Source organism: Periplaneta americana, chromosome 16 (genome assembly GCF_040183065.1).
Source record: "Periplaneta americana isolate PAMFEO1 chromosome 16, P.americana_PAMFEO1_priV1, whole genome shotgun sequence".
Taxonomy (NCBI): Eukaryota; Metazoa; Arthropoda; class Insecta; order Blattodea; family Blattidae; genus Periplaneta; species Periplaneta americana.
In genome coordinates this window covers 169,291,445-169,309,791 of record NC_091132.1, presented here as the reverse complement: position 1 = coordinate 169,309,791, position 18,347 = coordinate 169,291,445, and the positions used below count along the sequence as shown (strand labels likewise).

Below are 18,347 nucleotides of genomic sequence, written 5' to 3'. Positions count from 1 at the left end.
ACTTATGTTTCGTTAATTTTTATTCTGTGACTCAATATTATAATGTTAATGCACGACTTAAAATAATTAGCCATTATATTACCTATATATAATAAAAAGGATCAATTTTTAAAACGATTAGAATAATCACATAACCTCAATTTCTCCAATTCAATATCTACAATATAACATCTTGGTACATGAGGTTAATTTTCGACATGTTACTGTTCAGTTAGGTATGTATTTATTTGTTAATGGTACATGTACATAATTTATTTGTTGGGTTTTCTCATATAAATCACTGATGTGTGGCGTGTATAGAGAAATCGTATTCACATTCAATATTTCCTGTTAATTTTATCGGTGTGACAAAATATCGGTGTAATTCATGCATATTGTGCTTACTTATCGATATAAAATATCGGTGTGACAAAATCACAGGTAAAAGTCACAGATATTAAATTGTCACAGTCACAGATATTTGAAAATATCGTTTAAGCTCATCTCTAGTCGTACTTTCCAAATCATTTTGATACGCCATTGCAATAATTTGTCTATAAAATGGAGGTATCACGGCAGACTTGATCTGATTATACACTATACCATCTGATCAAGTACACAGTGTATGAAATTGTCTTTGATAAGTAATATAGGTGAAACATGTCAAGATTTTACAAGATTACAATTTATCATTAAACCCTCAAGCACAGGTATGTATAAATTGTTGTTTCAGGAAATGCCTCGTGCCGTTGTAATATCCTCTAGGTCTAGGTATAAATTACATGATACCTAACTGCGCCCATAAAATCCGATCAAGTGGTACTTTTACACGCCATATCCTATCTCTTTAGATTTGCTATTTGACTTTGTTGTCCCTATTGCAGCATTTATAGGCTACTCTATTTTAATGTACTTTAGTTTTTTTTTTATTAACATTCTTCTAAACATAGTGTACATCTCAGAAAAGTCGTAAATTTTGTGGGATTTGTTATTCTTCCCAATGACTAACACACTGACAGAGACTGCTGGCCATTTCCAAAGAATCTATACTTGGATTAACACACTCGCAGCAAGAGAGGAACATTGTAGGCTTGGTATTCTGCCTACATAAACATATGGGAATACACTTGATTTAGTAAGAAATTAACATATATTTCGCGGTATTCATGAAACTTTTTAGTAAATTAGAGAAACATATTAATTTATTCCTTCATTGATAGTTTTGTGCTCAAGGCCAGAGCCTTCAGTTGAAACCCAGCACTCTCCAATGTTCCCATCCTTTCCGCCTTCATATTTTTCTTTCGTTACGTTATTGACAAATGACATCTGTAGGTGTTCAAGAGAAAGGAAACAAGAATCTATGCTACAAATTGAAAGAGATGTAAATTAAAATGAATAGGACAGAATCAACACTTCGTTTTCATACACATTTTAATAACTCATTTGTCAATTTATTATTTGGAGGTACATGGTATTGTATTGTATTTATTAACATTCCATGGTATTCATACATGCTTACAGCTAGAATATGGAACAAGTCAAAAAAACTTAATACTATTATAAAGTCTTAATTTATAGTCACAGTCTAGATGAAATATATACAGACGAGATTTACAATATCGTCTACTAGTACAACACATAGTTTTAGTATCAATTTCATGAAGTGTTATTGAATGTCATGAATTCACCTACAGAATAGAAGGCGTGAGAAATTAGGTACTTCTTTAATTTGACCCTAAATAATTTTATGTTTTGAGTTTCATTTTTTTATATCGATAGGGAGGCTACTAAAATTTTTACTGCCATATAACGCACTCCTTTTTGATAAAATTAATTGCATTTAAATACAAGTAAAGTAACTATACAATAGAAACCATCGTCCACACTTGGATTTGTTCCTTATAGAAGCATCATTATTTTCCGTTACTGTATAAATTATATACAGATCACTAATATGACAAAAAAATAAGTCCCTTGTTTAATTGTCAGAATGTAATCTAATCTGGCGCAAAAATTTAAGTCCATTATGTTTCATAATAGCACGAGAGATACAGGCATTACAAATAATTTTAAAACTCATATTAATAGAGGAGATGGTGGATAAAACGGTGCGTGTATATATATATATATATATATATATATATATATATATATATATATATATATATATATATATATTGTCTTTTTCTTTTTTCTTTTTCAAAGTTTGTAATGTACTTCAAAATATGTAAAATATATGAAAATGCTTTCGAATTATAAAAAATGAAAATATAGGCCTAGTTTTAAACACCAAATAACGTTTTTACTCTCATTTGTCAAAATTTTTAGTTTTCTTTTTTCAAGAATCGATTAATGCCGATGTGTAAGTCAATCTGACTTTGAGTCCCATTTTTCTGTAGCTGGGAAAGATGGAACGAAATTTACATTTTATGCACACGATTCCATAATCGCTCAATCAGTGAATATTTCCCTACATTCGAACATAGTCAAGTGTTCCAGGACAGAGTCACTCATCAGTGTTAATTTCCGACTTTTAATTTCCCAATGTGATCCACGTGACTTTATCCTTGGGTTTGATTGAAAGATAATGTGTAGAAGACAATCCTACGCATCTTAGAATATCACAAGCATGATAGGCCGACCTCTGGAGATTTCCTCTTTTTGATGATTCGATCTTGAGGAAGTAAGGGTACTTACACGTTGGAGCGACGATAAACGATAAAAGAAGCAGCGATGCTATATCAGGGAGAATTGAAGCATGCATTGATATGGAGGTGTGCATATTGGAGTAACGATGAAAGCGAAGATGCACGATAAAAGCGACGAAAAGAAAAGTTCCATTTTCCTCGCTCTTGTCGTTCATATGATCTCTGATTAAGATTAATATTAACCTGTATAAATACCGGTGGTTATCAATATATCCGAATATTAATCGATTTATTATTATTTCGGCTTATTAAATTAATTACTGTAGATATTGACAAATTGATCAGTTGTGTATTTACTCGTTCTATGTTATGTGATCACAAGAACCAATCACAACACAACGAATTTATACTATCTTTGGGATGAGAAACGGGTTTAATTTTGTACGTATTTAAGTTATATTTACCTTGAACTTGGCAGGTGATATTTCCTATATATCTTCTCTCATTAAGTGGATTCATAGAATATCTTCTACTGATAAATCAAAATGTTCGCTTCCCGCGTTCTCGTTGCTCCGATATGAACACTTGATTCTTTGATAATACCAAAGCGTCGCTAGGTCATTTATTTTATCGTTTATCGTTGCTCCAACGTGTACCTACCCTTACGCAGAAAAGTTGAGGAAATGGAAAAATATTTATAGAAAAGAACAGCATCCAGTTTCATCATCGGTTAAATTCAGAGCGTACGTAACCTATTTCCAACGTCAACTCGGCCGATAAGTGTACCAGTTGCGCATTCGAAAGTCATGTGGGCAGACCATATTAGACTGGGACACTCCGTCTTTCAAATATTTATATACATACATACAACAAATTTTAGAATTCCAGAAAAATACTTATTGTAACCAATCCAAATAGGTCCAGTCTAATGTCAGTTTCTTGAACTTCTCTTTCAGTTATGATGGATTTGATTAAAACGGAACCTGAGGTTGACATAGGCCCACGCGATAACAAGGAAGTACAAGAGAAGAAGTGTTTATCAGAGGTAAGTGAAAAGTTATTACTATCATCTTTCCACCTGAAATATGCACTACAGAAGATTTTGCAGCTCCTAATTTTTATCCAACAGACTCGTCAGATTAAAGTGAACATAAGAAAGAGTCTGTAAACTTAATTAACATACGTATTCGCACACCTTACATGTTTGTTTTACGTTTACGTAATATATTATGTATAATCTTCAGGATGGGAATTTATTGGATCTGAACATGACGAAGATAAAGACGGAGTGCGTCGACCATGTGACGACATATGACGACACATCAGAGGCGAAATTTGAAGGAACTCCAGAGTCATTTTATTGTCCTGCAGTGAAGTGCGAAGTTGAGGTAAGTGCAGATCAGGGTAGACTATGCTGGGATTTATTCCAGTAATTAGCTCATAGCCAGTTTTTCAGATACTAGGTATCAATATACGATTACACAAGAAATGCATTTTCAAATGCATCGAAAATTCTAGTTTTTTAGACATTTCATTTCCTTTCGAAGCAGATCCCTGCCCACTTCGCAGTCTGGTGCCAGTTGTTCATCCACCACGCAGAGCGCATTTGAAAGTTATTTTCTTTTGGGTATTCACTTTTCTGTTTCCTTCCTGTCTTAAGTGTTATATTGCATTATTATATTTAATCCCACGTCAAATACTGCTGGTATGATAAATTGGGGATCATACTCTCTAATAATTTCCTTCTCTCGCTAAATGTAAATAAGATTTGAATTTACGTTTCCAGCACAGATTCTTCATGAAGTCCACACCTGTGGAGTAACGGTCAGCGCGTCTGGCCGCGAAACCAGGTGGCCCGGGTTCGAATCCCGGTCGGGGCAAGTTACCTGGTTGAGGTTTTTTCCGGGGTTTTTCCTCAACTCAAGACGAGCAAATGGTGGGTAACTTTCGGTGCTGGATCCCGGACTCATTTCACCGGCATTATCACCTTCACCTCATTCAGACGCTAAATAACCTAAGATGTTGGTAAAGCGTCGTAAAATAACGAACTAAAATAAAAATAAAAAAAATCCTTCATGAATTATTAGTTTAACAGATCCACTGCTGTGAAATAGCAGTGAAAGACGTGGGCTCGGTTTCAAATCCTGATTTGGACAAGTTACGTTGTTGAGGGTTTTGTTTTTTACAAGGTTTTCCTTCAACCATTTGAAACAGAATTGTTTTATAACTTTCGCCATTGGGCCTTGCGGATTGATTTCACTATCATAATTACACTTCCTCTCTTTCGTCATCATCATCTCTCTTTCTTCGCCATATTTCAGATTTGCGTCCTATGCAGAATCGGGTGCGTGCTGGCACCGAATTTGGACGTGGTTTGTTGCCATTAGTTGCTGGTGGTAGTGCTATATACCGTTGGCTCTCCCTGAGTTCACGGCAGCTCGTGGGATCTGCGTTGAGGATGTCTGTGATGCCTACATGAAAAGAGAAAAGGCATTTTGTGGACTGTAGGGGATTTCGGAGGCGATCTGCAGTTGGATCTGTAGCGGGGGGGGGGGCAGAGATGACTAATAGAATAGTTCAACAAAGGGACCTCAATCATTCTCAGTTCATTTACTGTTATTTTCCAGGAAGGGTCATATGATGAGAACGCAATTAAGGAAGAACTGATGCTGGAGGTGGCAACAGAGAATGAGGAATTCTCGCCTGAGAGGTGAGTGCAATTCTTCACTACAATGCGCCGTTATAGTTCGATTTTGCTGCCTATTATAATTTCCGAAATTCGTTTTAATACTATGTGGGCAATGGTCCCATACCCTGACTGGAAATTGCTTCCCCATGAAGAACTCAAAGAGCGATACTTCCGTGGTTTTGGTGCAAGCATGATCCTCAGCGAATTGTTTTGTAAGTACAGTAAAATCCCTCGTAATCAGGACCCAAATACCAAAACAACGGCACTTTTGGCTGGGCCAAAAAAAAAGATTAAATCTCCCACATTGCCACAGTCTGGACCGTCAGTTCTGCCACATTAGGAAGTTCGCACGAACTTTAATTTTCAGTAAATATTCTAACCTAGAATTAGTGTATTATTTGGGTTGTGTGATGTGTTTTAATAAGGAAAATCCAGACACTTTTTATGTTTATTGAGTTATGAGCATGTAATAGAGAAATAAGCTTCACATGCTTGCAGTTTCAACGTTTGACACCATGAAATACGATTTTTTTTTTGTACATACCAGTATCTATTCAATTATCCGGTAAAATCTCGTATTCAGACTAGCCTGGTCCCTTTGGTGCCAGTTAACGGGGATTCTACTTTATCAGTTATGAAGCATGATTACACAAATGTATCCTTGTAATTCTTACTGTTTCAAAGAGACCTAAAATCTATGTCATTAATTATTAAGGATTCCGCAAGATACCTTTCTGATGAGTGTGGAGTAACGGTTAGCGCGTCTGGCCTCGAAACCAGGTGGCCCGGGTTCGATTCCCGGTGGGGGTTGAGGTTATTTCCGGGGTTTTCCCTCAACCCAATATGAGCAAATGCTGGGTAACTTTCCGTGTTGGACCCTGGATTCATTTCCCCGGCATTATCACCTTCATCTCATTCAGACGCTGAATAACCTAAGCTGTTGATAAAGCGTCGTAAAATAACCTACTAAAATAAAATAAAAAATCTTTCTGATGAGATCTAAAAATTCCATTCGTTAATAAGGAAGCTCTGCAAAGCAATCTTAATATTTCTTTTTGCTGACTTTTCACTTTTTAGTTGCAAATAACTTCAATAATATTTTCCTCTGGTCCTATTTGCTGTCACCAGTCCTTGAGCGGTTTTATTTGCTGTCCTGTCTCACTTGTACTCCTCGTATTCACATTTCTAGGGTCACCTGTGTAACTGAGTTTGTTTTTTTATTGTGGCCTTCCTCTGATGTGGATTCGATACCTGCTTGGGGTAATTATATGTTTGGATTTTTTTCCGAGGTTTTCCTCCACTGTAAGACGAATATCATGTAATCAGATCTCGAATCCTCGGCTTCTGCTGTCACCAATTCCATGACACGTAACACTGGATTTTACATCCCCATATGAGTTTTCGATTAGTGAGTATTTTGTTCAGTCTTGCAGAAATATCCCTGCCAATTTCAGTACTTTGGTTGATTTGCCGTAGTGCGCAAAAGGTCAGCGGAAATGACGTCTGATTAGTGATTTTGGCAACTCATGCGGTGAGTTATAATCTGTAAAGGAATTAAATATAATTTTACCATTCATGGCATTTTATTTTTGGTCCAGATAATGTATTCCTCTTGAATTTTGGGGAATGACTAGTACTTTCACTTGATCAAAAATAAAATATGCTGTTGCTACGAAAACTCTCTGTTAATTTAAGCTATGATTCCACACGAGTTGTGTGGATATAAAGGGAAAAGTTGAGACGGTGTCGGGTGGAGTTCCCAGGTAGCTCAGTGGTAGAGCGCTGGTACGTTCAACCAGAGGTGCCGGGATCGATACCCGGCCCCGGAACAATTTTTCCCTTGAAATTATTCAAATCTTACACTGTGTTGCCCTCGTAGCGTAGTTGGTATAGCGCTGGTCTTCTTTGCTCGACGTTGCGGGTTCGATCCCAGCCGAGCTCGATGGCATTTAAGTGTGTTTAAATGCGGCAGGCTCATATCAGTAGATTTACTGGCGTGTAAAAGAACTCCTGCGGGGAAAAATTCTGGCACACTGATGATGCTGATATAACTTCTGCAGTTGCAAGTGCCGTTAAATAAACCATAATTTAATTTAATTTCTTACACTGTACGATATGAGTTACAAAAAGTACAGAAATACCCATAAAAAAAACATTGTGAAGGGAAGTTGAAGTTCTATGCAAGATTTGTAAATTATGTGCATTTCATCACAGATTAATTTTGTGTATATTCCAATACATTAGAGAAAGATTAATTAAAACATTATCTATTTTTAAGACACTTTTATATGAAATCTAAATTTAGTGTTGTTAGAGGAGGAATATATATATATATATATATATATATATATATATATATATATATATATATATAGAGTGTCAAAGGAATATCTTCCCCGAGATTCAAACTTTCAATAACGACAACTAATGTAAGCAACTACTTCAGATTATTTTAAAATCCTAATGAAGTGTGTTTTAGAATTAGATTTAAGTAGAATACCCAGGACATAAACTTGAATATTGTTACCACTATAAATTATAACGAAAGATGTAATTAATTTTGACACAGATGTCGTTCTGAAAATAATTTAAATATCCTGTACGTCTCTGTTTAAAGTGGCATAAATAGAACAATGTATCTCAACTGATACCATTTAGCTCTTCCTTCTTTACTAGGAAAATAAGCTCTAAACTTATCTCCAACCTCCATCTCTAAATGATTCAGCAGAATTATTGCCTGCAAACTTTGTTAATGCTATCTAATTTTCTGATGGCACAGGCCCTAATACTTCTGATAGGAAAGACGACGATGTTCGCTGTAAAGAAAACGTTGTATGCTGAGCGATGATCACCATAGCAGAACCATAGCTTCAGATGTTGGGAATATATTTGTATATCGATTGTAACACTAATATATAGGGTGGACCATTTAAGTTGATACTGTACAATATCTCGAAAACTAAGCGTTGTAGAAACAAATGTAATGATTAAAAGTTGCTTGATATTGTGGGGGAAAGTAAATGCCATTTGTCGTGTTTTATTTGGAGGACGTTGTGATGGTTATTTTAGGGTCAATTTAATTTTTTAAATAGGAACCTACATTTTTTATGTTGTTTTCTCATTCCTCATAAAAAAACTAAACAACTTTCGTATGAAGCACTTTGAGATTGTTCTTACACTAACGTAAATAAAGGCCCATTCACAATGAAAATTAAACATAATGTAAGCATTAACTTAACGTTAAGGCCCATTCACAATGAAAATTAAACATTATGTAAGCATTAACTTAACGTTAAGGCCCATTCACAATGAAAATTAAACATAATGTAAGCATTAACTTAACGTTAAGGCCCATTCACAATGAAAATTAAACATAATGTAAGCATTAACTTAACGTTAAGGCCCATTCACAATGAAAATTAAACATAATGTAAGCATTAACTTAACGTTAAGGCCCATTCACAATGAAAATTAAGCATAATGTAAGCATTAACTTAACGTTAAGGCCCATTCACAATGAAAATTAAACATAATGTAAGCATTAACTTAACGTTATGGCCCATTCACAATGAAAATTAAACATAATGTAAGCATTAACTTAACGTTAAGGCCCATTCACAATGAAAATTAAACATAATGTAAGCATTAACTTAACGTTAAGGCCCATTCACAATGAAAATTAAACATAATGTAAGCATTAACTTAACGTTAAGGCTCATTCACAATGAAAATTAAACATAATGTAAGCATTAACTTAACGTTAAGGCCCATTCACAATGAAAATTAAACATAATGTAAGCATTAACTTAACGTTAAGGCCCATTCACAATGAAAATTAAACATAATGTAAGCATTAACTTAACGTTAAGGCTCATTCCCAATGAAAATTAAACATAATGTAAGCATTAACTTAACGTTAAGGCCCATTCACAATGAAAATTAAACATAATGTAAGCATTAACTTAACGTTAAGGCCCATTCACAATGAAAATTAAACATAATGTAAGCATTAACTTAACGTTAAGGCTCATTCACAATGAAAATTAAACATAATGTAAGCATTAACTTAACGTTAAGGCCCATTCTCAATGAAAATTAAACATAATGTAAGCATTAACTTAACGTTAAGGCCCATTCACAATGAAAATTAAACATAATGTAAGCATTAACTTAACGTTAAGGCTCATTCACAATGAAAATTAAACATAATGTAAGCATTAACTTAACGTTAAGGCCCATTCACAATGAAAATTAAACATAATGTAAGCATTAACTTAACGTTAAGGCCCATTCACAATGAAAATTAAACATAATGTAAGCATTAACTTAACGTTAAGGCCCATTCACAATGAAAATTAAACATAATGTAAGCATTAACTTAACGTTAAGGCCCATTCACAATGAAAATTAAACATAATGTAAGCATTAACTTAACGTTAAGGCCCATTCACAATGAAAATTAAACATAATGTAAGCATTAACTTAACGTTAAGGCCCATTCTCAATGAAAATTAAACATAATGTAAGCATTAACTTAACGTTAAGGCCCATTCACAATGAAAATTAAACATAATGTAAGCATTAACTTAACGTTAAGGCCCATTCACAATGAAAATTAAACATAATGTAAGCATTAACTTAACGTTAAGGCCCATTCACAATGAAAATTAAACATAATGTAAGCATTAACTTAACGTTAAGGCCCATTCTCAATGAAAATTAAACATAATGTAAGCATTAACTTAACGTTAAGGCCCATTCACAATGAAAATTAAACATAATGTAAGCATTAACTTAACGTTAAGGCCCATTCACAATGAAAATTAAACATAATGTAAGCATTAACTTAACGTTAAGGCCCATTCTCAATGAAAATTAAACATAATGTAAGCATTAACTTAACGTTAAGGCCCATTCACAATGAAAATTAAACATAATGTAAGCATTAACTTAACGTTAAGGCTCATTCACAATGAAAATTAAACATAATGTAAGCATTAACTTAACGTTAAGGCCCATTCACAATGAAAATTAAACATAACCGTAACATAAACACAGAAGTTTGCGCCCAGGCTACCAAATGGGATCATTCACAATGATTCACATAAGCATTGACATAAACATTACCGTAAGACGTTAACATTAAAAGTTTGCAAACTCCAAACTTTCATGCTTATGCTTACGTGATTTACAAACAGAACACAATCGTGGAGCGCTGGAGTATACGACAGAATATGAGGAAATGGCGTCGTTGTTATGTTTCCATGGTTACCAAGTATGACTGCTGTTATGTTTATGTTCCCATCGTGAATGATGGTATGACTTCTTGATTTTACCGTAACGTTTATATTCTTAAGTTAACGCTTACGTTATGTTTAATTTTCATTGTGAAGGAGCCTTTACTGACAAACATGTACTTGAGTTTCATTTTAAATATTTAGGAACGGTATTAAGCCACTGGAAGGTATAGTCCAATGCTCACGATTTATCATTGATGCCCTATTGACACGTTTTCTACTGATGTATACTGATTTTATGCTTTGCTCATAGCACTGCAATTACTAACAACAGTCTGTCATCACAATGCGACGAAGATACTGAAGATGACTCTAACACTGCAGCACAGAGTTTCAAATGTAATGTACCCTCAGAGAAAAATCTCGATCAAGACACTAATGACTGCCATGACTACGACACATTCCTGACACTTGAAGACTTCGCCAACATTGAGTCCCGTAGCGACGCAGTGGTCAAAACCCACAAATGTAATTATTGTAGCCGGGTGTTGGCAACCTCTCAAACACTGAGAAGGCATCTGCGCACGCATACAGGCGAGAAACCATTCAAATGTGAGATTTGTGGTAAGTGTTTTAGATTATTAAACGCTCTAAAAATTCATTTACGTGTCCATTCGGGACAAAGACCGTTCGAATGTGATGTCTGTGGAAAATGTTACATAACGAAACGTGAACTCAAGGTGCATTTACGTCTCCACACCGGTGAAAAACCTTTCGAGTGTACTTTCTGTGGTACTGGCTTCTCGGAATCGTCTAGTTTTAGAAGGCACGTTCATTCGCATACTGGTGAAAAGGCCTTCAAGTGTAATATTTGCAGTAAAAATTATAAAAGTCTTGCAAGTCTCAAAGTGCATGGACGTCAGCACACTGGTGAAAAACCATACAAATGCAATTTTTGTGGAAAGAGTTTTTCAGAATACGGAACTTTGAAAAACCATACGCGAACCCACACAGGAGAGAAGCCATTCATTTGCGATGTATGTGGGAAATGTTTTTCACAATCGATAAACCTGAAATGCCACGCACGCAAACACTCCGGGGAGAAGCCGTTCAAGTGTAAAATCTGTGGAAAATACTACACGCAATCGAGTGGCCTCAAAAAGCATTCACGATTACACAAACTCGATAAGCCAGTGAATTCGGTGAGTGAAGGTGATGTTTAGTACCTCACAGAGTTTCTCTAACCGAACTAAACACCTCAAATGTGTTTATTTTTGGTCAGTCTGACAGAAGGGTATATAGTATAATGTGAATAAGGCTTACTTTTTCCAGAAGCAAATTTTAAAATTAGATTTTATGGTAACTGTAAGGTTTTTTAGCAACTCCCTAACACAAAGTAGATATTTAGAGTGCAGTTCCTCGTTAAATGAGCTATACATTATGTCTTTCCTTGTATGTGTTATCCTAGATGACAATGTGTTTGATTTAGTACTTGATTTCTGTCGGATTTATTTCTTAGTTAATTCATGATCAATTGAATACCCTCGCCAATAAGAGTGTAAGTACGTAGGGAAAGAATGTACCCTATACACTTATTCCAGTGGTTGGGTATTCAGTTTAACAAAATTGGTACTTAGAGTTGCATTTCTACAAAGATGAATGTGAACTGCTGGCAGTTGAGATTTACATGTTCAACATAATTTTTATAATCAGTGTTAAATAATTTTTATTAACATACAGGACATGAATGTTTACGTTTTTATTTATTGTTACTAGTGGAAACTTATATAATCAGCAATATATTTTTATGGTTCTCTTAATGATTTTAGTTTTTGTTTTTTTCGTACTGTACGTTTAACATTAATTTTAATATAAATGTTGTTTTTTCTTGCCAACATACAGTGCCTAGGGTAATTGTAAAACAGCACCTTAACATTACTTTAAAATATTTTGATGTGCATTTCTCTAAAGATAATGATTTTCCCTTTCATATTTCCATATCTGTATTGCTGTCTGAGTAGTATGCAATTTAATAATTAAACATTAAATCGATTCTTGTGCAGCTGTAATTTGTACAGATTTCATATGCCTTTATAAAAAGATCTTCTGACCAGTGACAAATTGTAAATGAAATAGTGAATACTGTGGCTAAACGCATGATGCTCTCACTGCTAAATCACGGTGAAACCAATAAAAATTTCTGTTTGCACGTAGAACAGTGCTTATTATTTATTTAAACTATTTTACCCTGAAATAGTGGTTGCCCTGAAGGACAAAGTATACCAAATATATAAGCACAGTATTAGTAAATGCGTACAATTTTATGAAAATGTGTTCCTGAGAAATGTAATAATAATAATAATATTATTGTGTTATCTCACAAATTTGTAAGTTGAAAGTTGCTTCCTACCTCTCATATCAAGATATTACTGTATTTACTGTGCGTGGTTTTTCTGTAACATGAAAGTAACAAAAAGTATGTGGTGTCACAGCTCTTGAAGGGCCCAGAGAGACCAACCGGTTGTTAGCCTCACGTTCACATTTCGATAATTATACTCTACTCTAACTACAAAAAAAAAAAAAAAACTGAAAGCGTGTTTGGTCATGTTTTACCCAAGTTACAAGCTTGGAGGTAAAGATTGTTTACTACAGTTCATTCTATATCTATATCTTATGGTGTAATACATGGTTTTGCAACGTGTAAGGACTGGGAAAACAATTTAATAAAATCATCCGAATCATACTCATTCATTTTATAGGCTGTCTTGCAGGTCTAATTTAAAAGAACTTAGGAATATTAACATTTTCTTCAGTATATTTGCTAGGACTTTTTGCCATACGTACATGACAATTGTGCTTATGTTATTGTTTTAATCTCTCCTTCTAGGAATAGCTAGAGTGTTTTAAATTTAATGTACATAAGTTCTTTATTTTAGATTGAGTTACTAGCACGTATTTGACGGAATACTAGGTTTTTCCACTTCAGTTTAACTGATTTATGCCAACGAAATTTTGACAAGTTCACGATTCCAGTCTTACTTATCGCCACGCCTACTTTGTTTTGGGCGCTTAAGCTAATGGCGGACGGTCATTCAATTTTCTGCAGACATGGCGGCGCAATGGCCGCCTTATAATCTCTTTCTAAAACTCGTTTGTCGTGCCCTTCGAACATTAAATTTAATTAAAATTACTTTAATGCTCGAATGTCGTGCCATTACATTTATATGTATCCAAAATAAAAGCATCACGGCATCCTTGATCTCATTGTCATTACAAGTCAAGGGTTTGGAAGATTAGAATTTATCATTAAACCTTCAAGCACACGTACCGGTATGTAAATTGTTAGATGTTTAAGGAAATTACCTCGTACTGTTCTATCATCCTCTAGGTATAATTACGTGATACTCAAATGCGCCCTTAAAATCCGATTAAGTATTAGCGTACTTTTACACATCCTATCAATGTCATATCGTTATTTGAGTTTGTTGTCCCTATTGCAGGGTTTATACTGTATTTTAATGTACGTTAGCCATGTATTAAAATTCTTTTGAATATACTGTAATTTTTTAGAAAAGTCGTAAATTTCGTGGGATATGTTATTCTTCCCAGTGACACTATAACACACTGATAGAGATTGCTCGCAATTTCTCATGAATATACTTACATTAATCAGTCTACCAGCTAGAGAGGAACAACGTGGGCTTGGAAATGTGCCTATTTGAACACATGGGAATAAACTAGATGTAGAAAGAAATTAACTTATATTTTCGTGATACTTATGAAATTCAGTAAATTAGAGGAAAAAAAATATTAATTCATATTTTATTCATTCATTGATAGTTTTGTGCCCAAGGTCAGGTCCTTATGTTGAAACCTAGCACTCTCCAATCATTTCGTCTTTTCTGCCTTCATATTTTTCTATCGTTACATTATTGATAAACGACAAATCTGTAGGTATTCAAGAGAAAGGAAACAAGACTCTATGCCTACAAATTGAGACAGATATAAATTAAAATGAATAGGACAGAATCAACAATTTGTCTTCACGCACGTTTTAATAAATCAATTGTCGGTTTATTATTTAGAGGTACTACATTGATAAAATTAATTGTATTTAGGTACAAGAACAGTAATTATACAATGGAAGCCATCGGCCACACTTGGATTTGTTCCTTATAGAAACATTCATTATTTTTTTATTGTTACTGTATAAATTATATACATTAATAATAAGAAGAAAAGCGGGTATTTTCCTAGTACCGGTACTCGTTACATAGACCACTCTTACACTAAACCTTGAGTAATTTAAGCTTATTAATCAAATAAATGATTCTACTTAATGTTTCTTATATGCTCACCTGTATGTAATTTCTATTTTATACGTATTTCATTGTTATTTTCCATCCGAAGATCATTAAGAACGATGAATATTACTTAATATCTCCTATCTTTCATCAGATAATGTTTATATGCTATATTAAATTTCATTTGTTTTCATAAGTTAACAATGATGCACATTGGGAGCAACATATAAGAAATTATTGTCCTACACAATCCACGCTATATTCATGTTGTTTTGAAATGATTAAACGAAGATGGTTTGCTTATTTTTTATAATACGTATGTAATTTCAATTCCATATGTTTTTTTTTCTGTCCCACAATCATTAAGAATGGTGAATATTATCCATGCTTGTTTCCTGTATTTCTTAAAATAATGTTATGTGGCATGTTAGTTTTTATTTGTCGTTATTTACGTAAAAATGATGCACCAAAAAATAATAATTTCGTATTCACTCCACATCCTATAATTATTATATTCACATTTGTTTTTCAGTGATTTATTAAAGAATGTACCGGTACCTTCAACTCAAATGTGATGGACTGGTTAATTATTATAAATTAATTGCATAAGGGCTTGGGGGCCGTCCCCAAGAGGGATTTTAGGGGGCAGAGACCCCTAAAGCAAGAAAGAACACATCATAAAATATAAGTCGTACCTTCAACCCAAAGGTGATGGACCGGTTTATTAGGCTACTATAAATTAATTGCATGAGGGTTTGGGGACCAAGTCTCCAACAGGGGTTTTTAGGGGGCGGAGCCCCCTAAAACAAGAAAGAACACATTATAAAATGTAACTCGTACCTTCAACCCAAAGGTGATAGTATAATATAATTATGTTGTACGTAGCAAGATCGATTATTCAATTGATAGGATATTTTATGAGGTTGTCACGACTGAGATATCTATTGTCAATTGCCAGAAGGCCTTGACTGACGGGTATGTAAGGACTGGCGCTCTTAGGGATGGAGGTCGGGGTTTGGGATGCCCCGCAAGCAACAAGTTATACTAAATATGTTAAACATAAAAACGACCTATGTAACGAGTACCAGGTACTAGGAAATAACTGAAAATCGCACAATGTGTAGGGACAAGACAGGCCGATTTAGTCACCGCTGCAAAATTTTGTCGATGACACAGCTCTGCGTTTGCACGTCATTAAGTGATATTGGTGACACAATTCGCTGCAAGTTCACACACAACTTTTAAATTATAATACTTGCAAACGAAAAGAAAATTGGAATATGTTCCGTATTATTAATCACATGGCAACAATGTAAAAAATTTTTGCACATAAAATTAATTTGTGAAAATCACAAAGATTAGTTTAGAAGCAATGACCAAGTGAAAACTTTGTCTTGACTTGAATTCTCTCCCACCGATTACAAGATAACTGATGAGCTTCTTCAGTCAGCAATTAAGTTAAGAACAGACACTTAGGTTGACATATAGATGGCAGCAGAGGGCAGGTGGAAACTCTAAATTCAGTAAATTCAAGGTGTGACAAATTCTTAATCAAATATTAATTTCTACTTTACACGTATCCTTCTAAGGTAATTATTTTGTGCTGTTTGAACTCAGAATAAACCTCTCTCACTCTGCATACGAACATTTTCAGTTGTGATGGATGTGATCAAGACAGAACCTGACGTCGATCCGTTGACCATGCAGACAAGTGACAACACAGACGTGGAAGTGAAGACGCCTTTGTCAGAGGTAAATTGAAATGCATAAATAACCATCATTTTCTATTCAAGACATGTGGCAATGCAGTAACAATCACCAGACTGAACATTCACGTGGGCTAGATGGCCATCACGTCACATTATGATTGTTTCGTTTCTAAGTTCTTAAGAGCTTCTCAGAGCTATGATCGTATGTATTACGCAGTGTAAGTAATACTTGTGAAACCCACACGACATGGGATACGTAAGTAGAATTCATTTACTTCAGTAACATAATATACAGTTGTTCAAAATTGAGATTAACACACATACTATACTGTTATTGCAAGTTATCTTGAACCTTACATCCCCTAAGTCTGTCTTTTGAACTGCTCGGTACGGCATGTACTGATCAACGTAACGGCACGGCAAGGATGCCCCTCCCTCGGGTAACGTGACTCTTTTCAGAAAACGTTGGTTCTTTCACTTTACAGCTCTCTACTGTAAAAGAACTTGGTTCATTACAGACATCACCTCATGACACTCCGGTTTTGAGAGGAGAACATGATTTCGTAGCAGGTTTTAATTAACCTATAATGAGTAAGTATTTAAATATAATCGTGTGTACACTCCTCCTCTCTCATCCGGGCTGGGGACCGGCAATGGCGGAGTTACTACAGCTATTGCTATACATTATATAGGCCTACATGACTTACACCTACAGCTGATATGTACATATTCTTATAACAATATTTTACAGGCTTATTATTTGAATTTACATTAATTTACAATTATACACAATCCATATCCCTATCATTGGTGCCATCATCGTCATCGTCTTCAACGCTTGGTCTAAAATTAATTATTATTTCGTCAATGGCATCATCCATTCGGAATTATCTTATTAATGTAGGTACTACTTTCTGAACAAGATAAAAGTCTTCGATTGTATCCCGAATGACATGTTGATCGAAGTCGTCCACTTCAACTTCACACAAGTCCTAATTCTGGAATGAAATAATATGTTTTGCAGAACTATAACAAAATAATAACTTACAACAGTAATTCATTATGTCACTCACAGTACACACACTATTGTACGGTACATAACTAGCAATAATTTCTAAACATTACATACCTATTCTTTCTCGGAATAGTGTAATGTTCATTTGGTTGTATTGCAGTATTGTTCTTAATTCTCTTCACGGAACTAATACTTTTTGCAAGAGTATTTAGCCGCTCTCTCATATTCCTTATCAAGAGATTCCAGCAACATTTGTTTAATTTTTCCTCCTTGCAACACTTAATTATATTTGCGATAATTTCTCTTTCTCTGCTGTGGATAACAGCGTTACTTTTTCTCCGCGGTGGTGTGATTTCACCATAATTACTACCCTGTGGTTGCTGCCCCATGTTAACACTACTGGTACGCAGTGAAGAAATAGTTCTATGTTTCTTGACAAGAGATTATGATGCAGAGCATGTGCAAACAACTCAGCTGGCTCCACCCTTTGCCCCTCTGTCCCCGCTCAGGAAGTTCAAGATAACTTGAAATAACAGTATATTGCAGATATTTATAATAGACCACAATAGCACCATTCAAAGCAAAATCAATAATTATTTCTACATACATAACCAAACCTAGACAAGTGTGGAGGCACATCGACAGAAGAAGAAGTCATTCGACGTCACATAGTTAATGTATTTGAACCAGTTTTATTATACAGATTTATATAGAGTCATTCTAGTACACGAGGATGTCAGTCTGTTGATAGCCATCGTGATTCACA

At 34.7% G+C, this 18,347-nt stretch overlaps 1 protein-coding gene across 4 annotated transcripts in view; it reads left to right on the top strand.

Annotated features, from left to right (window-relative positions):
* Positions 1–250: 250 nt before the first annotated feature.
* Positions 251–18,347, top strand: part of LOC138691875 (zinc finger protein 664-like) — a 30,295-nt gene continuing 12,198 nt past the window's right edge. The window contains exons 1-5 of one of the 4 annotated variants that reach the window (XM_069814438.1): positions 251–689; positions 3,584–3,672; positions 3,872–4,015; positions 5,255–5,337; positions 10,867–12,782. In XM_069814438.1, coding sequence (XP_069670539.1) covers positions 605–689; positions 3,584–3,672; positions 3,872–4,015; positions 5,255–5,337; positions 10,867–11,776 — 1,311 coding nt within the window. In that variant the 5' untranslated portion in view covers positions 251–604 and the 3' untranslated portion in view covers positions 11,777–12,782. Of the gene's footprint in view, positions 690–3,583; positions 3,673–3,871; positions 4,016–5,254; positions 5,338–10,866; positions 12,783–13,666; positions 13,884–16,511; positions 16,610–18,347 lie in introns of those variants that run through there. The other 3 variants (XM_069814439.1, XM_069814441.1, XM_069814440.1) reach the window with 3 other exon arrangements.